Source organism: Anopheles darlingi, chromosome 2 (assembly GCF_943734745.1).
Source record: "Anopheles darlingi chromosome 2, idAnoDarlMG_H_01, whole genome shotgun sequence".
Taxonomy (NCBI): domain Eukaryota; kingdom Metazoa; phylum Arthropoda; class Insecta; order Diptera; family Culicidae; genus Anopheles; species Anopheles darlingi.
This window is the reverse complement of record NC_064874.1, coordinates 25,431,903-25,454,988: the sequence shown is the minus strand read 5'-3', so window position 1 is coordinate 25,454,988 and position 23,086 is coordinate 25,431,903. Positions and strand designations below refer to the sequence as shown.

The window sequence follows — 23,086 nt, the reverse complement described above, 5'->3', positions numbered from 1 at the left end:
TACTTGTTTTGAACCGCCAAAAACCACACCGCGCAGGCAACACTGCTCATGCGAATTCGAAATTCGAAGATGTTAGATTTTGAAATCACCGTTATCATGGAGATACTTATTATTTTTAGTTAATCTGAGGAATATGCCCCACCAAAACAGTTCCGATTGTGTATTCATAAAAAAAAAAAACATGCATGATGTTATAAACGTTTCTTTTATTCGTCAGTAATACATACGATCATTTTTCGTTCTTTTAATATAAATATGACCCTCCTAATACAGTTTATACACGCTTTGCCCCACAAATTATGCAGTGTATTTATGCGTGTGAAATCAATGGTGGTGTCAACAAAGGGTAAATTGTTACTGCTGCGTACTATACACAGCGCCAGAGGACTGATCTAGCGACACTTGCTCGTACGCGTCCAGATTCATCGACCAGATGGCAAAGCTTCGGTGCTCCAATTATCAGCGATCATTTAGAGTTGCATGGATAAATGGTTTTTTTTCAATAATAATAGCAACAAAATTCACACTGAATGTATGTTTATTGTTTTGGGCTGGGCACGCACCTATTTTCCTTCCGGATCCTTGTTACGTGTGCCAATCGATTGTTACAACTTCACCCAATTGTTATCTACCCCTAGTATTCTTCCCGCATCACTCGTACATCGTTGCCAATATAATTGTATAGCTTTTTGTAAATTTGGTTTACAATTGTTCCTCCTTCCTTGCCTTTCTCTCTTTCTCTCCATCACTTTTCTTCTATTTCCGCCAACCGGAAATGGGGGTTTCGATTTCAAATCACCTGCTACGAGAATATAGCCTACGAGTACGCGATATTACAAATTCTGTTCGCAATGTTTGCTTTGATTTTTGTGGTTCACAATTGACACATAAATAACAATGACTTTTGGTATCGTCGGTCCGCATCATCTCGTGTCTCTCTTTATTATCGCAAGTTCTCTATCTTCTTTTAATCGACCTTTAATCGACAAGAATCGGTATGCTCCTTTTACTTCCACTTCGAGCCCTTATACACAGTCATCTGGAGTTTCTGTTAACGTTAATCTACCATTTTTTTAGCATCTCGCCAGTCCGCCCCCTACTCGCTGTACGACAATCTCTAGACAACATTCAAAAAAGCTTTGCTAGTACGATACGCAATTGTTTGCTTAAAGATAACAAAACCAATCGAAAGCCTTATGCACAAACTTGCGATATGAACAAAATGATATTACCATATTAGTATGGAACAGCAGGACAGAGAGTGTATGTGTTAGCGTGTATGGTGTACGTTTAGGAGATAGAGAGCCAAGCAATTAAGTAAGATATGGGATGAAGTAGTACACCGCACTGGCACTGTCACGCACTAGGCAAGGTAAGTTTTGCTAGTTTTGTTGGTCTAATTATCACATGGAAATACTCTTTATGCTTAGAGACACACACACACATACATAATGATCCTGTTGAAACTGCAAACGCTCCCGGTCTTAAATCAAACTGAATCAGTTTAACAAAAGCACATCAAAGTTCTGCTAGACGAGCAACCGATACTCGCATAAATACCCCAGCCAATACTCGACCAAACTCTGGACAACCAGTTACTTCCCGCTACATAGTTCGATGAAATATGTTAATGTTAGCTAGATGACTGGCTAAATAGAGAGGGCAAGAGGGACAGAGAACGAGATAAGGGTGTGTGAATAAAAGAGAGATTTTACATGAACAACCGAACGTCCAAACAAGCGTTCGAAGCAGTGTTCGAAGCAACGTTCTTCGCAACTAACCACAGCAAAATTATATTCCATCTAAAACTCCTGAAACACAGCACTGGGACACTGAGACTTGCTGCTTTGGTTTTCGTTTGGAAATTAAAGGAACAAATAGACAATACCAGCAACGTGCAGCTAATGGAACACTCTTTACAACTTCACCATAAAACAGAAATATTCCTCTTCAAGAATTAATCCTCCCTTCATCCTCTACACTAAACTTAAATTATAAGTTCATTGATATCGATTCTCCATCAAGGAATTCGTCTAAGAGAAATAGATTTAGAAACAAGTAAAAGGATATAAAGGATATACTGATACGGTTAAACCGGTTTGAGCGCGCGTTGGAAGAAGCGCAAACCGAAAGGAACCAAACATTACATGCCTTCAACCGGGACCACTCGAACCACCGACCAATCCGCCGGTGTTGGTGTTTGTACTTTGGGAACTGGGTGAAGCCCATCTAGCTAGGGAGCCCTAAATGTTTGTCTAAGGTTTGATGAGAATCCGCCAGAGAGAAGGCAACCCTACCGTGGAAGTAGTAGCTTAAAACACGGGAACAATGGAAATCCATGCTTCTCCGCATTTTGCAAAAGGAACAAATAGTGGTGTGTGGTGGATGTGTGTCTGTGTGTGCATTTATGTGTGCAGCTAGTAGTATTAATAGTAGTAACAGTAGTAACATATAGCGCATCCACTGGTTTACAGGGAGACATTACCGAAGAACTAACCAATGCTCACCCATAGCGCGAGTTAGCCACACAACAAGCCTCGTCAATTCGATACAAATCGTCCGGCAGCATTTAGCGGCCCCTTACCGTTCGTCACATCACAATGTAATAAGTATTATTGTTGGTTGACAACATAATCGCCTCGGTCGGTGCAGACAGTGGGGAATCACGGCTGCCGACACGACCATTACCACTGCCTACCAGCAGCGCACGGAATAGGCTTCGTTGTCGATCGAAGCCCAATACTTCGCCATCGATACCGCGTCTCCTGTTCCTACTGTGCGCAGAGACCACACAGCAGGGATATACTACTATCACTCTTTCCTTTACTACACACGTACACACACATACACACTCTTTGCTTGTCTCTTACTCTCTGCCTCTCTATCCCTTTACGAAATTATCTTTGGCTTAGCGGGCAGAGCGTACACAAGAGAAGCTTTGCTTGATGGATCGAGAGTTACGGTGGTCGTGTTCCCCGATTGGTGGATGGTAGTCATCGTGGTCGTCCTCATGACGTCTTCTTACGTTGCCGTCGTGGTGGGCGGCTGTGCTCCGTTGTTCGCTGGTGCTAGACTTCCGTCTTCGGGCGATTTACCGGTACATTCTGTGGAAGAAGGAACACAATCGAACAACCTTAAACACATCGTTGTAACGTTCACAGTCCATTGAAGATGATTAAGCAATAGAACTCTCGTGCTTCATAAACGCATAATGTATCTAGTAAATGAATTTAGTAAGGCGCCACCCGTTACGAGTTACGTCAAATTGTATTAATAAGAGGATCCTCTCCAGCTCCTCCAGTTCCACCACTGACATCATTACAAAACTCTATCAGTACCTGCGGATCACATTTCAACGGAAGAGCGTTCTCCTATACTACCTAGGATCCAATGCGACTCGGATTATGCAATCACTATGTAAGCTTGTGATAACTTATAGCACACCATCGTGAACAAAAGCCAGTCCCACCTTCTGCTGCTGGTGACACTTACCCGAGGTAGAGAGGGCTCCCAGTTGCGACGAAAGGTCGGCCGTGGTCGTCGTGCAGTGTGTCCCCAGGATGTCTGGTAGCGCGTTTCGGCGCCCTATCCGACCGGTGTTGTAGAACTGATGGTGGTACTCGTCCGACGGTCCGTCACCTTCCCTCTTTACTGCTACTCCGACTCCTTCGTCGCCGGGTGCTACACCCGCCTGTTGCCGGATACTACCGCCTCCGGCCGGGTCATCCGCTAGCTTGTCCATCGTCGCTAATTTGATAATTCTTAACACTGTCCCGGCAATCAGGTGCGACGATGGTGGAATTCAAAGCGATAGACATCCGATAGAGATGGTCAGCCGTACCGTGTACGAACCGTCGTAGAACGTATATGAAAAGAGAGGTGAAAGAAAGAGATACGGGAAAAATGAAAACAAAACTAAAAAAACAAGGAAAGTACATAACCACATTACACGGAAGCTTCGGTTTGCCGAGCGCTCTTGGCGGCTCTCCATGTCCATTGGATCTGTCTCTATGTCCATGTTTGCTCGGTCAACAATACCGACGCCCGTCCGTCGAAGAATGATACTAATCAAGGAGAGCATTAGGACAATCTGGTGGTAGCATTTGAGATTCTTTTCTTCGCTGATTTAATCATATTTAGTTAAGTGGGAGCCTGGTAGGTGGGTAGGGTAGGAGGCACACAATGTAGGAGAGCGAAGAATGCCATCCGTCTGTACGGTTCGGTTCCTTCACCATCAAACGGTGCGGCCTACGGTATACACGATCGATTGAATCAGGCCCCGGGAGAAGTTGAGAATTGAATGTGCGATAGAGAGATTGTTGAAAGCATAAAAGGAACAGAACAACATTTGGCAGACGGTTGCGAGCCAGCAAGCGAGCATGGGGGTTCGTTGGCAACTTCTGGATTATATAGTGCTTGGTTTGTTGTTTCGGAAGCAGGTTCTACTCAATCTTTAAGGTACCTAAAGGTACCCGATTGAATTGAATGGCACACAACAACCGCCTTGCGCTTTGAAGCAGAAGAACTCTAATCGAACGTAAACTCGATTGTCCCGTTTCTTTGCCAGCTTTGTACACGCAGCACACATGTTGCGAAAGAAGGCATCAATTCCGTCCGTCAAGCAAAAGGGACCAAGGGAGCAAACAAAACGGAAGCAAATGACTCACTTTAACTCTAAAGAAACCATCAACACCCGGGTTACAACATAAGGCGAAGGGACTACCACTTTTGACCGGTCGCGCATCAGCGACCCGGACTTTTCCAGCCGGTGAGTCCAGTCGACTCGACCCAAAGCCCCAAGTGGATCCCACAGGCGATGGGACGCAGAAAATGAAAAAAAAAGAAACGATTTATTCAACGGCATGTCAAGTGTCCGGTTCCCATTTTCCGTAGTTACTAACTATGGCAATACCGATGGTAGTGGTGATGAGGTTGGTGTCTGTGTGCATAAACCATAAACACGCAAAAGCCTCCCTCCCGACCACCAACAAGACCAAGTCAACCTCTCTTTATGAGCCAGCAGCCATGCGAAGCACTCGTGGCAAACGGACATGTTGGTGTTGCTGCTGCTGCTGCTAATACTACTGCTGGCGGTTGCGGTTCGTGGTCCATATGTCACGAAGTGGCACTTCTGGGTAATGACGGTTCCCGGGAACGGTATCGTTGGGACACGTTATAGCGCGCAAACACAAAAAAAACGCCCAGAAAAGATCGACACAAGAGCGTGTCCTCGGGTCTAGCTGTTGCTTGATGTGTTCTGCTTTCTAATGAGTTGGACCGCCCGGAACCGGAAAGAATGGAAAACGTGAGAAAACGTATCCTCTAGGAGGCGAGGCAAGGTGCAAGCGCCTTGCTGCCACTGATGGCAAAGCTACTCCAGTGCGCCTCGCATTCGGCTCGCACACCTCTTTCCGTGGACGTGTGGAGCAATAAATTTGAACAAATCTGATGTATTCGATGAATAATTCTTACTGTTAAGATACCAAGATGTATGGGACAGCCAATTAGAGAGAAATCCAACTACGTTGAGCTTCGCCAGATTTACTGATGAACTGGCAAGCTGAGATGAAACGACCGGATAGAATGATTAGAGGACGAGGAGTTTGTCTATGACACAGCAAACCAGATTCATCTGGCAACAATTAAAGCAATAAATGCGAATGGCACACCAATTCACCTCATTGGCGGCAAATTGAACAGAGAATCTCCCATCCAACAGACAACTAGTGACAATCTCTCCTCCATCCAGCATAACGGCAACACAATTGGACCACAAAATTGGCGCGACCACCAATATCTTCCGCGTCTTTGACGTCAGATACCCGGTATCGTTTGCAGAAAGTGACGCGCTTGATAACACAATCGCTCCCATCGCGTGTTCGTGCGTGCTTCGTCTGATAAGGAACTACCGCGGCGTGTGTACGGTGGCCTTTTGGGTTTAGTGATAACCTCTCCTCTGCTTTCGTCTCTGTGTCCCTTGCGCCTCATCAAACTGGGTCGTGTTTCAAACCCCAAAAAGCCTAGCAAATTACTTAGCATCGGGGCATGACTGATAAGCAGTATGCAGTGGTGGATAAGTGAAAACCATCACCGCCTGCGGAAGCAATGGTATCGGCCTGGGAAAATTGGCCATTTAATTAATATTCCATTGTGGTTGCATGAAAACTTTGGCGATAGCATCAGACCAGAGATGTGATCGTCGATTCGTGCACGCGTTCGAAAAGCATTTTTGTGGTTGAAGCCATATCTAAATTATATATCAGCTCATTCCCATTACAATACGGATTTTGAATAGCAGAAATGCGATTACGAGAAACTAATTGCTACTATTGCGATCAAGCAAGCCTTCAAAACGTGGAAATAATTTGGAGGTGGAAACTTGGAACACAAAAAACTAGATTTCATTCTGATAATGCTGTTGGAAAATTGTTAAATTTATCAGCATTGTAAACGGCATCTACTTATAACTTCAGCCACTTCGAGGTCTGCAGAAAAGACGAAGCGATCAAAGCTGCTTTCATACGTCCAGATTTTAAATCAAGCGTCCTTGAGCTTATGTTCCCATAAAAAGAATTAGTTAGTTAAATGGTAGAAGAAATTTAAAAAAAGGATTTGTAGATAAAATTACATTGTGTTAGTTGCAACAAAGAGCAAATACAAAAAAGCATCGGACCCAATTCACAATAAAGTTTTAGTCGGATAGGACTGTACAAAACACAGCAGCCTATGCAAGTTCCTCTTACTCCTCGTGTCTAAAAGCAAAACACGAACAACACGTCTGGCTTTCTTGTGTTCTTGTGCTAAAGCTTTGCTTATCATTTTAATTATTATTTAATTACCACAACTTTCTGTCGAACGCACATGCCCTACAAACTCGCTCTGTCGCCGTATGACGATTGTGTTGAGTTGAGTGATGACGTGGGGTTCAACTCCTGTTCCCCCTCATCGGTCTAAGTAATTAAGTGTGCAGCAGGTGACGCACGAGTGATGATAGCATGTAATGCTCGCCAGTGTGAGAGGTTCCGTGTAAATGGTGTTTAAAGGATCAACTCTGTTCAACTTCGACCGACCTCACCGCTGTTGTCTAACTTTACTAACGTGTCCCATCTGTCATTTTTAGCTATATCGTCTTTTTGACAGAATGCGACCTGGGTGGGCGCCGGGAGTAGTCTGGTTGGCAGCCGATCTCACGGGAGTTTTCGATATCATCTTCACGTGACCTTAATATATCGTCACCGAACCAGTGGGATGGTGGGGTGGTTCGATGATGGAACACACATTAATCATTTACAAACGTCCAACAAACATTACGTCCCATCACCACCACCGTAAAGGGACACTTCTTCCGTTTGTCCTAACCCGATCGGCTGGCTCTCTATTGCCGACAACGCTCGAAGTCCTCTTGCTCTCTGTTTGTTTCCTCTTTCTCTCTTTGCCTCCCTTTTCCTCTCTCTCTGCCCGAGTGCGTCAATCGCGTTGCTCTCGTTTGCAATTGAAAAATTGAAAATAGATCGGTCGCGTGTTTCCGTGTTTCGTGCGAGAACACCAGAAGCGTTCCCCGTGATATGCGGTTTCAAGTGCAGTAGCAGTATGCGGTCACTATTAGGGATTGGTGGTGAGGCCGGGGACAACACACCAATTCAATCAGGGTTCGGGATACCATGTCACGACCGTTTCCATTCCTGCGCAATCCAATTCGCTTCGTCGCGCGAATAGTGCTAGTGTCCACCCACTGCATACATACACGATCACAACTTTCGATCGAATCCAAGGTCACACTATTCGCCGAGATAAAAATGTCCGCATGAGCGATGGCCAACGGAAATGGGCAAGGCCAATCCCATCGAAAAGCCATTCATGTATGCTAATGTATCTTCAATCGGTAAATCGGTTAAAATGTGGAGAAGAATATAGTTTGCTTGTTACGACGATAGACTCGAGCACATTGCACAGCAAACAATTCAACCATTTTCAAGTCAAACATGCACAATTTTCTGTATCTTTATATACTTCTTGCGAAAAAAAAGTTGCAGTAGTGAGAATGAAACCCATAGGTTGGTGTTAAATATGCAAAGTCAAAATCTGATAGTAAATGATTGCGACACGTGTTCTGGTGTTAAAATTGACGGAGAAGGGCAGGCGTTAGGAAAGGACCACATAAAACCACGATCCGTTCTGTAGAGCTATGGAGCAATTAGAGAAAAGCATAGGGAGGTGGAGGAAGCGAGTTAAGCACTAAATGAATTAGTCAAACAATCAAACCACACCACACCCTACAACCAACGTGGCTCACTCCGGGCACCGGGGTTACAATCACGCGCACGCACGGCAGGTGAGAACCAGCAGTAAGACCATAACCATGAAATGTGTACCTTGAAGGCGCGTAAACCGTGGCACTAGTTTAGGTTTCGCGACGGAATGGAGCGACATTCGCCTTCTGGTTGGTGGCCGGTGTTCTTGCAGCTCGTTCGCTGACGTTCGTTGTTGGTGTTGTGCCTGCTGATACCGATACATGCTTCCACAATATGGTTGTTGATGGTCCTGCTGCTGTTGCTGTTGCTGCAGCTGCTGCTGGTTCCGTTTTACTGATCCATCGAGCCTGCGGTTATCGGCATCTCGTCGTTGGTAACCGCTTGTGCCGGCGGTTTTACTCCTCGAACGCTCAAGCGAAACCGTACGCGTACCGTTTGCCTTCATTTTTACACAATTTCGTGTCCACGCTATGTGAACCCCACCAAAGTATTGTCTCCAAGTATGTACAGAGCTTTGGCGAGGCGTCGAAGCGCTACACCATTTCAAATGTAACAAAAGTAGAAAAATGTAAAAAAACATGAAATAATCCCCCAGAGGAGTTTCCCAGTACACATCACAAGAAGAACAGCCAGTTTGAAAGCAGAGAGAAAAGAAATAAAAAAGGAGAAATTAAAGAAAAGATAGAAAGATAAGGAAAAAAGAATTAGATAAATAAGAGTGACAGCACTACGGTTGGCTAGATAATCGATATTGATGATGATAGAAGAACAGAAAGATGAATGATGAAAATGATATAGTACAAAATGTTGGAAAACGCCGATATTATACACACAGAATGAGTACAATCAGATGCGCTAGTGTGAAGGGAACGACACATTTCATGAGAGGAATAATCACCACAGAGTTACACATCAGTTCGGAAACATATGTCTCGCTAGCTCCAGATGAGATCGTCACTCTGGGCTTGTCAACCACTCCATCTAGTGCTACCACTGGCCAAACTCACCCTCCTTCGAATCCTTTAACCAAGCCTCCGGTTTCCTCCTTCCTGTCTGTCTGTGGGCGCTGTGAGATGAAAAGGTCCTGCGATGTTAAACGGTACACTCCTTCATCGAGGTGGCTGCGGAATAGAAGGAGAATAAAGGGAAAATTAAATAACATACATACACACACACACAGGAAGGTGATAAGGCACTTGACACCGTTACGGCATTAGAGAATTGTTTCAGCCCAGCATGCCTAGGCTCCATGAGACTATCTGAAAAGGAAGAGATTCATCCGCATCGCAAAAGCCCGTGTACGATGGTGGTCCGTAAGGGAGGCCGTAAGAAGCGCTGACGGGATGGTGATAAACAATGAATACTTCTCCAGCAGCCCTCGGTTGACAGTCGTACAGTCAAACAAGAATCACAGGGACTCTGTCATAAAAAGCAGAGCGAACTCTTCACTGCTGCTGCTGCTGCTGCTGCAGAAGACTCTGGAGGTGGCGCTTGTGCCACCTTTGGCCATTTGTTTTGCCCCCTTGCCAGTGGGTGAGTGTTTTGTGGTTTTTTTTCCGGTCCCTGAACCAAGTCACTTCCCGCTGCGAAACATTCAGATAGCCCTAGGGTGGATTAAAGCTTGGAACAGTTAATACTTGGCCGCACAAAATAGGTAATATCTCAGCCAAAAAATGACGTATAAAGAAAAAAAGGTGTCATTTTGTAGGTTTTCTAATTGCCTTTAATAAGAAATGTTGATGCAAATTATTCATTAGCTTTTTATATGACTTTTTCAACTTTTACTTTGACGTCACCGAAAAATGTTTGCACAGTACTATAGGTCACATCATTTGCCCTCTTGTTGCACAACACCCTCATTTCAGTTGGTTTTTATACATTTCTGATATACTTTTTAAGTTTCCTTGTGATAATTGTCGAATAGAAATCGATGTAACGAAAATCCAGACATTTTTGTAGATTGATAATTTTCCCTGTGAAATCGATCTATTTGAATACACTACATAAACGCCATACCTTCGGCAAGAACAGCTATCTAATTCATGCCAAACTTACACAGGGTCATTGGTGGACAAATGCAGGACAAAATCCTGTTCCGTTGCCACTCTTTTCTCGCACAAATTTCGAATGAACGTTGCCCGAATGGTGAAAACATTTGATTTGTGCCATGAATGCCAAATCCTCATCTTATGGGCAAATTTATCTCCGTAAAGATACCAAACCCTTCCTAAACCATTCCCTCTATGATTGGCAAAGTATTTTTTTGCCCGGTATTTTTTTAAATGCATTTTTTCGTTTGTTGCACCGTCCTCGAAATGCATGGTTTGAATTCGGTCAACACTTGTTCATTCAGATTCCTTTCACGGATTTGGGCAATCAGGCTGTGCTCTAGGGTCCTATTTGAGGATTTTCTGACATGATACGACTTTAAAACTTCTCTTAAACATATTTGCCGAACTGTTATGACGTCTGTCGTGAGTTTTTCTTGGAGAAATCGCGCTGGGATATCCCAGGATTGTTGATTCACGTTTGTCTGCCGAATTGGGCATTTGTTACACTTTTCGGGTGTTTTATTGTGCTAAAATCAAGGTAAAAGTCCCCCAGTAACGTTTGCATACGGTATTTCCAGTTAAGTTTGGAAATTTGAAGACTTTCGCGGTTTTTCTTCAGCCAAATCGAGTTTTAGTCATGAGTGTGCAGCTTTTTTTTTCGACTTTCGCGTTCCATCGGCGATAACTTATGAAGGCATAGATCAATTTTGATAAAAAATTTACCACTAAATAAACAGACTACAATGATTAAAACGCTGTCAACGGAATGGCAAAGTGACCATTATGCGCGCTGCAATGATTAAACAAAAGCGGCCAAATATTACCTGTTCCAAGCTTTATATGTTTTTATGCGAGTTTCCTGATTGCTAACTGAGTGTGCACTGTGCGCCAGGCTTTTCCAGGCAAGAAAATGTGATAGAGCAGTAGAGCACTGCTTTGACCTGGAGGGAGGGGGGGAGGAGGGGGGCTCCCAACGTACCTTCTTCAGCATCGAGCCCATAAGCGAACTGGCGATGATTTTGCGGTCACCGAGCGCTACTGTTAAGGAAGTTATACAATCATCAATCATAAGAAAATAATATATGAATGTGTGCGTATAAAGGTCATGTGGCGCCAGGATTGTGACGACCGGGCGAATGATTGGCTTCTTGTGATGGTGGACCACATTCAGCCACAAGGGGCGCCCGACAACGACGACGCATGGAATCAATTAAGTATGCAAGCAAGGAAGATTGACACGACACCATCGTGAAGCTGGCGTGCTGTGCTGGTGAGTTTGTTGACAACGTAACGGACAACCTGATGCGCGCTACTGTTTTCACTGATAGAGACCCTTGGATGCTTGCGAAGCAAAGCACAATGATTTCAGACTATTATTAGCCCAAGGATTCCTTCGGATTCTACATTAAGCCAACAGCTACCCAGCTGTGGCTTTCACGTTGGACGTTCCCCATGACGAGCGCCATGGCATTCTCCCCTCCAGAAGAGGAGGCCGTTTGCAACGCCGATGCAACGCCGAGCGCTGAGTCAATTAGGAAATTACGTTTTCATTTCTAAATAGTAAAGAGCACGTGACCGCGATACATAAACTGGATTGGAAAGGATTTGAATCGATGGTTCCGCATAAAATCCTAGTTCCAACCATGCACCACATGGTGTCAGGATGTGTTACCTACACACAACAGTCACACAACAATCCCCATAACCTACCACTGACTGTGCTGTAATGGTTCTTTCCTTTCCCTCTTCGATGCCTGCTATCGGTAGCGATATACCAAGGGACACTACTACTTCCAACACTTCCACGGACCAACTACTGCACGGGATGCAATTCTCGACACCCCCGTAAGCGTCTAATTAACTGCAGTTTGTGCTTGGAATAGAGTCCCCATGACAGACCATGGACAGTCTCTGATATGATGGTCTCTGATTCCGTTGGGATTGTTGGTGTACGAGTGAGTGCCTGCACTGAACAATGCTTCAGGACAATTTGTTGCTAGAGCTCATGGCCTTCGGCGAAAACACGAACGTCCAGCAAAAGGTACGTGAGACACGCACCGCATCCGTGTCTCTCCACCATAATCAATGATGGTGGACGTCGGTGGCAAACGGCGAACATGTTGGCACGTCATCACGACCGCAAAGCACCGGGGTCCTGGCACTAGGTTACCATGAACTTTACAATCGTCACACAACAACAGCAAACAACACTCCTTTTCCCTTGGATGGAGCAGCACAAAATTACGGTTTCAGCGGCTCGAGAAGGGCTCCGCCGTCCGTCCAAGGACAGCAGACAGAGGAAAGCAACGATTTATATTAATGGGTCACCAGGCTTCTACCACCCCAAAGGAGCCAGCCAATGAATGTACGGAGATCGATTGGATGTTCTAGGCGTGCCGTTGCTGACGCTGCGACCAGGGCCAATCAAGACGTGCACGCCAAAAAAGCCCCCCGTACCCCAGCAGATACCAGTGGGCTGATGAAATCGATCTTCCATTAGTGACATTCTAAGCTTCTACGATGTGCGTCTGGATGGGAGGCATATCATCGTTAGTTTACGCCTCAGTTTCCCATATGTTCTAGTGCCGGCATAAGCCAGGCACCAATTTGTTGCCACGAATATTGCCTCCATCATTTTGGGCGGGATTCCATCCATCCAGTGGTTCCAAAGTAGCGTCACTTCATCGAACGGCATCGAACATTGAAATATGGCTAATTTGTAAACAAAGCTATAAACTAACTTGATATGAAAGCCGCATCATCATGTAGATGGAACCATTCCCGTTCCCATAAAACCACTGATTAAACTCATTCAAATGCAGGAAATAGAAGAACATTGATCTGTTTGGTTGTGTGTGTTTGTGCGTGTGGAGTTCTATCGATTGTCATAAGAATCACTGCCGCTGCCATTGCCACAATCAAGGGGACAAGGCAATGATAGCAAACCAAAATGCCACAACAGAACCCTTCCACCGATACCATCCAATTGGCTGCGGGCAACCGTGTCCTGCCAGCCTCACCTCACCCTCCCCTCATCCACGTCATCCGTCATGGCGACAAAAGCTTCGTTATTTATTGGTCTAATTAATTGATAGCATAATCGACGCTGCTGCTGACGATGAACAGGACAAGCGACGTCGGTGCTGGTGGGGCTGGGGCTGGGCTAGGTTGTTGTCGTCGTGCCGCAAATTGGGCCACTCAACACCTCGAACACCTCGGACTTCGGGTAGATTTCGGGCCGGTCACGCATCAAGAGAGCGAGAAGAGAAGGTTCGTACAATGTTGTGACAATGTTGTACAATGTTTTAATTTACGGCTTCATGGAATTTAAATTTTCCACCAGTGGAATGTAAATGTCCAGGCCATTCGGAGGGTCTGGAAGATGTGCTGCGTTTAATATTTGATCTGAGTTCGTGGCACCATTCCGAGAAGAGATACATCGGAAACCGTCGGGTCAAAACATGACCAAGCAACAAGCAAAAAGGAGCTAGCCAGCTTAAAGAGCAACCACCGACGACGAACCTTGGACAGGTCGTTCGCCTCCGGATCGACCTTGTAGGTTGGCAAGAAACTCTGCCAAAGCATCATGAGCAAATAGAACCGAATGGATCCTACGCTTCAAGTCGTGGGCGCGTGTGCCGCATTGTCAATGTAGATTTTTTTTACGATCGTACAACATCCTCGGGGACATGATCGCCTTACGATGAATGTTATGGATTGCAGATGAGGAGCGAAGTTTTGCGACAGTTAGCTATTGTAAGCTCTTGAATTATCGATAAAAGCCACTTACAACATAAATAAAGTGAAACTAATTTACGTTTATTTAGAGCAACATTTCTCTTCTGTGGTTCTTTACACCCCCTAGCCCTACTCACTCCCACTTCCAGCACTCGCCAGACACCTCGTTTTCGAGAAGAAGGGTTTTCCCGGCAAGTCTGCCGGCCTGGCCTGGTCGAACACGTTGGCAGACGAATTTAATTAAGATACGCTTTGTTGCGTTTCGCCTCCGCGTCGATCTGGGGCCTGTGGCTTATGGTACGACAACGACCAGCAGCACCAGCGTCGCCTCTATACCAGGGCGCAATAATTAACATCACCAGGGCGGACCCACCGGATCTCGGGGTGTCCCGGGGAGGGGAAAGCCAACAGCGGTGAGTAATTGGCAGATGACCCTATTGTTTTCCCGCACTTTTTTTTATCATGTTGTTCCAATCTCCTCTCTCTCTCTCTCCCTCTCTCGTGTGTCTCTGCCACCCCAAAAACGGTTCACCTTCCGCTCATTTCGGGTTCCGATGATGATGGTCGTGGCACTGGCACAACCGATCCCCCGAAATTGGTTAAGTGGGAAATTAGGATGAGTTTAGGTCGCTGGCACAAAGCAGGCATTTTCCTTTATTTTCCCTCTGGTTAGAGTGTTTGTCAACGTGCGCTACACCAATCAACTCGGTAAGTCACAAGATAATCGAAGCTCATTATGAAAGGTGTGCGCGTTGTTCCGCGGTGGTGTGTTCAAGGCCGGGGGTTAAATCCGCTTTTTTTCTTCGTGTTTTTCTCAGAGACAGACAAATTGTGTGGGGTCATTTCAAATGAATCATTCGGAAACTGTTAACCATCCTGTCGCAAAGCTCCCGTCTCGGCGAATTACTTTTGCATGGCACACTCGATCACTCAAGCGTTGACATACCATCGATGCAGCTAGAGCATTCCTACTGTTCATCGAATTGCTTTGATTGCCTTGGTCACAAGAGAAATTGTTGAAGACGAGTGAGATACTAAGCATCCAGTGAACGAGAACTACTCTTTCCAATAAAGAATAGCAATGCCCATGGTTGGTATGCAACTACTTTGCAGTAAGCGGGGAAACGATTTCCCGAACATATTTGCCACACTTTTTCCACCCAATTTTCCGCTCTTCGTCAACGAATCGGACAAAAACCGTCCACTGCAGAGAGATGGTGCCACCGCCTAAGGAAAGACAGAGCCCGCTGGTGGGTCCGGGAATGACCAGAAAGGAAAATAAACTTCGGAATCCAATATAACTTCCTTCTTTGTGAGCACCGAGGAGACGAGGATTAGGTGCTGCTAGGGATTAGCTGAAATGAAGAGCCATCTTTGATGTTAATGGCCCGGCTAGAATTCGCTACATTGACCAACCACTGTTGGCTTCCTGTGAAGATTCGTGGTTCGCTCGTCCAACCATCACCAGCAGCAGTAGCAGTTAAGTGGAAGTAAACGGCTCTCACCTTCAATGTGCTCTTAACCTTCAGCCAAATCCACTTTTCGCCAATGGTCGCTTGGCGTTCTCCTTTCTTCGTGCGATGCAATTGATGGGCACGCAGCAGAACACTAAAACACTCCCTCCCCCGTCTACACACGAACAGGCGACGGTCGGATGAGCGCCGCCGATTCGATGCAATTTTCACCGGATATCTTGTTTACTCTTTCACTTCTACACCAGCACTGCCATCATCTCAGTAGGGTGGCTTTTCCGATTTTTTTGAATTTATCCCGGGCTTTCCACAGCAACGCGCTGTGACGCACTCTAATCACAACAGCATACACACGCACAATTCCGCACCGTGTTACGGCGCCCCACCCCCGCCTGCTTAATATGGTTGGATGCTGGGTAAATAGGTGGGTGGGTGGGTGGGTGGTCGCGGTGCGAAACTACGTACTTCACACGCACGCACGAAGGAGCCGAGAATGCGAATACCACGCAGCAACCGCCGGCGATATCGTCACAACCACCAACACTGCCACCCCTCCCCCGGGGTGGTATGCTTCGTCGCCCTTTCTCACTCGCGCTTCCGCCTTCGCCAAACACCACACCGATTCCGCGACTCCAAGGCCAACGATACCCGCGCGTTGCGGTGAAAATCGGCGAATCGATGGTATCCCAGGTGCAGGCACAATATTACGTGGGGTGGGAGAAATGGAGAGCACTACGCCACTTTCGGTTATATGATATGCTGAGGCGACACGCAGAGATAAAACACAAAACAACACACCGCGAGATATCCGCCGCAGCACACGAAACTCACCACAACCCAGATGACCCTGATCATTCCCAGATGAATATAGGTACCGCTAGACGAGCTGCGATTGTCCCGCGCGACAAGTAGCTCAGTTTGAGCTAACACCGCACCTAGACGGGCAAGAGAAAGCTGAGAATGAAAAAGGCGAGAATTTTTGCTCAAATTTTTGAAAGCTGAGAATGAGATGAGAATAAAAAAGTTGAGAATGTCAAATCCATACAAATCCGGAGCAAGAATTTTTCCGCTCGTGTAGAAACCGAGAATGGAGAGAATGGAGAATTGAGAATTGAGCTACCTGCAAACTACCTGTGAAGCAATGCAGTAGGCGTTTTTTGTGTTAGCAACAGTCGTGGTTGCTAAGAAAAATGACCTTTGGAATCCTTGGACAGCGCTCCAAGCGGCAGCTCGGAGAATTGCTTATGTTCAAAGCGAGATAGCTCACTTCTCAAAAATTTGAGCAAAAATTCTCGCCTTTTTCATTCTCAGCTTTCTCTTTGTCGTCTAGACGCAATGTAAGCCTGTGTTTAAAGCGCGCTAATGGCGCGCATTGTATCCCGAGTTGCGTACATGTCAATTGTGTAGAACATAAATAAACCGGGCGCCACGTTCAATTTAGTTAATTCACGATTATTTTTCGATTGATTTGTAGATTATTCAAGGGGTTATTCATTTTTTATTCCTGTAATTGCTTCTCGGTCAACTTGGTGATGTTGTGGGGGTCACTTTGAGCAGGCGGCTGAAATCGCGGTATGTGAAGTGCAGTCAGAGAAAAATTAAAGTTCTCATAATTTTATCTTAATTCTGCGCACAATCTTAACTAATTAAAGCAATTAAGAGTAAGCGAAATAATGGTCTGATAAACCGTTGTGCAAATAATTAAAAAAGTCAGCTCGTTGACAAGTCGGGCGGCTGAATGGGAGCCAGCAGGGGCGGCTGTTAAACAGACGTTAAAAAATCGCCTTGCGGACGGAGCGTTCGATCACCGCACGAGTTTTGTGAAAAGCAAAAAAAGGATTATTCCGGGGCAGGTTTTGCAAATGTCTGCCGTTTTCGGCACCATTTGCGGTGAACGTTCTTGGAAACTCGCGATTGGGCAAGGAAATAGAGTACGTCCTTTGGTCTGGTAGGTGAAAAGTGCGAAAAGGTGTGGTTCGTAGCCAGCCTAGCAGGGCGCTGGATCGAAAGTTCCTCCCGAGTTCCTCTGCTGAGCGAATATTCTGCAAACCCGGGATACGGAAGCAGGCATTGAAAGTCCCGGCAATCCCCGGGCATTAAGCAGAGCAGCGTGTATCGAGGGAAGGGTGTGTTCGGTAGAGGCTCCGCGGAACGGAGACGGCGGAGATCACCGGAAATTTTCTCGTAGTCATCAGCACCGTGGTTTTGGCACGCGTTTAGGGTTAGGACCGGATTCGCACGTCATGCTCTCTCGCTCTATCACACGGGCAGGCCGCTTCCCAGTAGCCACGGCCGTTAGAGGGCCGACTGCAGAGTTGGTAGTGGTTGTGTGTGCACACGCTGCCACCACTGAACGATGGCTGCTACTGTGAATTCCGAGTAGAACCCGTGGTGTGGACAGTTCGCAGCAGAGCGGGGGGTATACTGAAAATACGAGAATCCGGTGTGCCTGCCTAGTTGAATTCGATGGACAACACGTTTGCGAAGAACCATATCGAATGTGGTGTTGCTTAGCTCTCTGGTAGGGACACAAACGATAGCAAAAAACCGTCAAGAAGCCACGTCCCCCAAAGCGGGGAGCAGGCTGTGGGAAGATTGGTTCGAGACACGAGGTTTGGGAAATCGGAAAAGTAGTTGGCATAGACCTCGCTCACGCCCGATCGGACGATATCCGTTTTCCAAACTCAATCGGGTGGTGGTGAGGTGCATTAGAACAATCGAATTTGATATGGTTCCTTTTTTCCAGCTCAACCCGTTCTTCAACGATCGAGTGAGAGATCGAAAGGAGCAGGGAAGGAAGAGGAAAAAAGCGAGAAGACGAGGAAGGTATATCGAGCACCACCGAGAGAACGGAACGGACGTAATCGTCGTTCTTTTTGGTCGTCTCGTCGTCACCGTTCTTAGCTCGCACCTTTGCCCTTGTGTGTGCGCGCGTGTGTGCCGCTCCATGGGGAAAGGAAAATGTAAAAGAAAATCATTTTGGTCGCCCCGTGCAAGTGTGTAATCTCTCTTTTCTTTTGTCACTTCTCTATTTTTCCTCGTTCCGTGCGTTCCCCGGTGTGCGGTTGTGTGTGCGCGTGTGTTCGGGATCGCGCAAAGAAGAAGATAGTTCTGCGGCCACAGCGACGTTGAGTGTGTTTGTGCAAGTGGACTGATTGTACACGCTTGTGTGTCACTGTGGCATGCATCAGCGCCGAGACGGCCAGAAGCAGCAGCAGCAGCAGTAGCTAGAGAATCATCTTCAATCGAAATTGGAAACCAATAGCTAATCGAAAAAGTGTCACGGTGCCGTTGTGTGGCTGAGTCTGCTGCGTGTGTGTGTGTTTGTGTGTGCGTGTCTGGTCCGTCGCATTGACGACGAAATCCCTCACTCATCGCCAGCTACACGCAAGCAGGAGCCAGAGGACGGCACGTCGTGCTCGTCTGCCGATGAGTCGGCAGTCAAACGACGAGGAGAAAGGACGACAAGCGAAGGAAGGAAGAGGTGCTGTGTGAATGCAGGAACAGCCATAGACAGCCGGACCGCAGTGCGCCGCTTCGCGTGAAAGTACAGCACCGGAACACATCGGCAGCATCATCTGCTGCCTGCACTGTGCGTTGCGTCGAAACGAGCGCAACAAGATGTCAGCGCTTCACTTCGTAGTACATCCACTCCCGGGCACAGAGGATCAGCTCAACGATAGGTAAGTGAACGGAACCGAGTTGATGGATGGAGGAGTGGGCATAAAATTCTCGGTCGGAGCGTACTACCGAACGCGTCACCGCTGCGGTGCTTCCGGGAAAAAGAAGGCCAAGAACACTACGATGTCTAAACGTGTGTGTGGCCAGACGGTAGTTGCATAAATTATTTCTGTTGCTCCCCAGCAGCAGCATGCTAGTTGTGTGTCTCCCCTTTATTGGGCGTATTGTGCCGTGGTTCCGTCTCTACACGATTGTGGTTGTATGCTTGTGTGTGTGTATCTGTGAAGCGAATATGCGGAAAGGATGTTCTTCGCTACCTCATCGCTTGCCTCGATATACAACTGCAACCCGACAGGCGGAGGCTTTTCCACAAAACTCATCCATTGAGTGATTTTTTACTGACCACAAAATGGTTTTTTAATGGCCCGGTGATTGCCACTGTCCGTGCTCGACGGTACTCAAATGTGTACGCTGCCGGTCGGAGAGAATCGATGAAAAGAATTAACCAAAAGTGCCACTTTGCTTAGTCGTTCGTAGGCTGATAGTGGCGAATGGAAAGATCACGGGAATCCAGTTTGCTTAGATGAATCAGACAATGAATCACCGAGAAAATAGGATGTTTACTCCGCTAAAATACTGTTGCATTATATGAGGCAACCTTCCGGCTCGCCTGGGTTCTGCCTGGATTATATCATTATCTAGCTTTTAGAAAGGATAAATACCGCTATGCTATTGTTTTTTATTTTTATTACCCTCTGCCGTTCAATGAATCCTTTCTGATCCATTCTCTCTCTTTCAGAATACGGGAGGTAGCAGATAAAATCAACAAATATGGCGTACAGACGCTACCGGGGCTGCAGTCGCTTAAAGTGCCTGTCAAGCAGATCGTTATCGGACCCGCCCATCTAGGATTGCTGCTCGAGGATGGCCGTGCTTTTCGCGTGGCTTTCTCCATCATCCCGGAGCGGCTAGATCTCAGCAAACAGGATGCTTCGAAGGCCGGTGTTGGTGGTACCGGCGGTGCCGGCGGTAGTAATGGTGGTGCAGGAAGTGGCAGCGGAGGAGGAGGTGGTGGCGGTGGCAGTGGTGGCGGAAATCCTTCCGGTGGGGGTGGCGGCCAGGCGAACAACAACTCGAAAAGTACCCCAACATCGCGCCAATGCCGCTCGCGAGCTAGAATCATGCGCACCAGCAGCTCAGTGCGGGGAGGAGGCAGCAGTTCCGGCTCGGGATCACGCAGTACGGGCGTGATCATGGGTACTGGATCATCTGGCAGTCGATCGATCGTCTCCGTACCGCCGCAATCGGTACCAGAAGAGCTAGTCGCGCAGGCACAGGTGGTGCTACAGGGCAAGAGCCGTAATCTGATCATCCGAGAACTGCAGCGCACCAACCTCGACGTGAATCTAGCGGTCAACAATCTGCTTTCGCGCGACGATGAAGGTGGGGACGATACTGAAGAGGGCAGTGATAACTATGTGGCTGAGGATTTGATTTCGCTGCTTGACGGTGGTTTCCACCCGGACAACAGTGTTATCATCGATGCGGAAGCAATGTTCTCCGAGGACGTGTTTGGCTTCTCCAACATTAGGAAGTAAGTTGTTTGGGATTGGTACCGACGTACTCATTGTATCCCCGTTGTGTAACTAACACCGATTTTTTTTCATTTCCATATTCATTCTACCAATCATACTTTCGCAGTCTTATGCTCTACAGCCGAGCACGCAGTGAACGCAATCAGAACAATTCATCATCTGCTAGCGGCGGAGTGGCTGGTGGCAGTGGTGGTACCGGAGGTAGTGGTTCCGCAGGAGGTAACGGTAATGATGGTCCACCTATCGGAAGCCGAGCTAGTGGTGGTGTGCCAGGTGGTGGTAGTTCTTCGGCAGTCGTCCTAGGAACAGCACAATCGGGTGGACCGTCCGGAGGAGGCGCTGGAGGCGGCTCATCTGGAAGTGCAGGAGGAGCCGGTGGTTCTGGTGCTTCCAGCGCAGGAGGGCTAAGCAGTGCCGAACGGGAAGGCTTTGGACGTTGGCGTGATCGGCAGTACTTTGGTCCACGTCGCTGGCTACAGGGTGGACGAGAGGATGTCTGGGAGAAGGAGATTGGAGGTAAGGCAATTGATCTGAAGGCCATTGATCGACAGAAACGATTCACGTTTTGCTGTTTGAATCACTATCCCCTCGCAGATTCCAAGAAGAAAGACTATTCATCCGGCTATCCGCTGTGGGTGTCGGAAGAGATGGAGCCATGGCAGGACCGAGATCTGTCCTTCGTGCGCTTCGCTGCTATCGCTTCACTCTACTCGGAGTTCATCGGTGTTACGACGAAGGGTGAGCTGCATCAATGGCGTTGGAGCGATGCCGAGCCATACAGTCGTAGCAACGATGCAGCATTACCGGCAATCATACACCATCCTAAGACGCTGGCGCTGAATCTGCAACACGAGAAAGTGACGCATATCTCCGCCTCGCTCATTCGCTGCTCGGTGGCGACCGAGAGCGGCCGCATAGCAACCTGGATGGATGAGTTGCTTGGTTACGCGGGTAACAAGCTGGAGCATGCGGCCACCAACTATCCTGAGTTTGCGCTCGATCGCATCATCTCGTTGCACACCTGCACGCTGTACACGGTCGCGCGCACCGAAAGCGGCGAGCTTTTCTGGTGGGGCGTGTTACCGTTTGGCCAGCGCAAGCGGCTCTGGGATCGGTACAAGGCGAAGGCAAAGAAGCCCGTTCGCCCAAGTGTCAATTCGCCCGAGGTGACGGTTGGTGCACAGGTGTGCATGAAGAGTTGCCCGATGTATCAGCACGGTGCGATCGGCTTTACGATCTCGAACGGTGTACCGAAAGTGGGACAACTGATGAATGCCGCCTGGGATCTGACGAGCGTTTGCCGGTTTAAGCTGCTCTCGATGTCGACCCTTTCGCAGCAGCTAGCCGCAAGTACGGGTCTGACAGGAGCAGGAGGAAGCAGCAGTAGCTCAGGTGGCGTATGTGGAACCGGTGGTATCGGCATTGGTCTCAACTCGGCGCTCAGTGGAGCTGGAGTGTCTGGCACCGGCATGACTCTCGGCGTTCTGGGTGGCAGTGGAAGTGGTGGAAGTAGCAGTGGTGCTGGTGTTTCTGGTATAAGCGGTACCATCAGTGGTCTGCTCCTAGATAAAGACTCCAAAGCAGTTGGCTCATCGAGCAGTGTTGCCGGTGGAGTAGGATGTGGAAGTGGTGGCATCGGCGCTGGAGGCAGTGCTTCTGGATCTTCGGGTAGTTCCTCCTCGAAACAGGGCGGTGCCGGTAATAAGGAATCTGCTGATCGGCTCGATATGCCGCCGCCTCCTTCACCGGCCTCGAGCACTTGCAGCGATACGGGCAGCGTCTCGAACTCTCACAAACGTCCCAAGCGTATGGCTCCGAAAGAGGAACCGGACTCGAAGAAGGATGAAGAACAGTGGCTATTGAAGTAAGTGAACAGCCCTCTGTACCATCCAAAGCGCAACGATATCCAGCATGATTATTCTTTCATTGCTTTCTTTTTAGGGAAGTGATTTTCGTCGAAGACGTACGATCCGTTCCGATAGGTCGTGTTGTCAAGGTGGATGGAGAATATGCCGCGGTCAAGTTCCCACCACCACCTGGCACGGTGTCATCGACTTCGTGCTCCAACAGCAATGGAGGTAGCAATAGCAAGGATAAGTTCGACGACAGCATCGAAGCGTGGCAAGACTGTAGGTTGGTGCGTAAGGACGAGCTACAGGTGATCAAGGCGGCCACAACGCCCCGAGTTCCGGATTGCTTCCAGAAGATACCGCGCCGCATCGTGCTCAACCCGACACCACCAACTACCGGCACTGAGGCGACTGGTAGCGGCAGCAACAACGGAGGCGGCGGCAATG

At 47.6% G+C, this 23,086-nt stretch overlaps 2 protein-coding genes across 13 annotated transcripts in view; one reads left to right on the top strand and one right to left on the bottom strand.

The window, feature by feature from the left end:
• Positions 1-196: 196 nt before the first annotated feature.
• On the bottom strand, positions 197-16,338 carry LOC125948000 (uncharacterized). Of its 2 annotated transcripts, XM_049673627.1 has the most exons (5): positions 15,547-16,338; positions 9,260-9,373; positions 8,373-8,785; positions 3,493-3,768; positions 197-3,104 (listed from the first exon to the last, which is right to left on the bottom strand). In XM_049673627.1, exons 3-5 carry the CDS (start codon positions 8,695-8,697, stop codon positions 3,022-3,024), a joined length of 684 nt encoding a protein of 227 aa, XP_049529584.1. In that variant the 5' UTR covers positions 8,698-8,785; positions 9,260-9,373; positions 15,547-16,338; the 3' UTR covers positions 197-3,021. The 2 variants fall into 2 exon arrangements, with proteins under 2 accessions (XP_049529584.1, XP_049529585.1); XM_049673628.1 differs by lacking the exon at positions 8,373-8,785.
• Positions 16,339-17,297: 959 nt separating this feature from the next.
• LOC125947883 (E3 ubiquitin-protein ligase hyd) overlaps positions 17,298-23,086 on the top strand; it is a 16,819-nt gene continuing 11,030 nt past the window's right edge. For 5 of the 11 annotated variants that reach the window (XM_049673364.1, XM_049673362.1, XM_049673365.1 and 2 more), the window contains exons 1-6: positions 17,298-17,461; positions 18,616-19,196; positions 19,994-20,788; positions 20,896-21,305; positions 21,384-22,653; positions 22,731-23,086. The exon at positions 22,731-23,086 is cut by the window's right edge and continues 2,501 nt beyond it. In XM_049673364.1, coding sequence (XP_049529321.1) covers positions 19,135-19,196; positions 19,994-20,788; positions 20,896-21,305; positions 21,384-22,653; positions 22,731-23,086 — 2,893 coding nt within the window. In that variant the 5' untranslated portion in view covers positions 17,298-17,461; positions 18,616-19,134. Of the gene's footprint in view, positions 17,462-17,912; positions 18,035-18,612; positions 19,197-19,993; positions 20,789-20,895; positions 21,306-21,383; positions 22,654-22,730 lie in introns of those variants that run through there. The other 6 variants (XM_049673357.1, XM_049673358.1, XM_049673356.1 and 3 more) reach the window with 6 other exon arrangements.

Coding starts and splice junctions, on each gene's coding strand:
- LOC125948000 (XM_049673627.1), bottom strand. CDS start 8,697: ATGAAGGCAAACGGTACGCGTACGGTTTCGCTTGAGCGTTCGAGGAGT. Junction 3,769..8,372: donor ACGGTTTACGCGCCTTCAAG/GTACACATTTCA, acceptor TTGCCGGGACAG/TGTTAAGAATTATCAAATTA. Junction 3,105..3,492: donor GGGAGCCCTCTCTACCTCGG/GTAAGTGTCACC, acceptor CTTCTTCCACAG/AATGTACCGGTAAATCGCCC.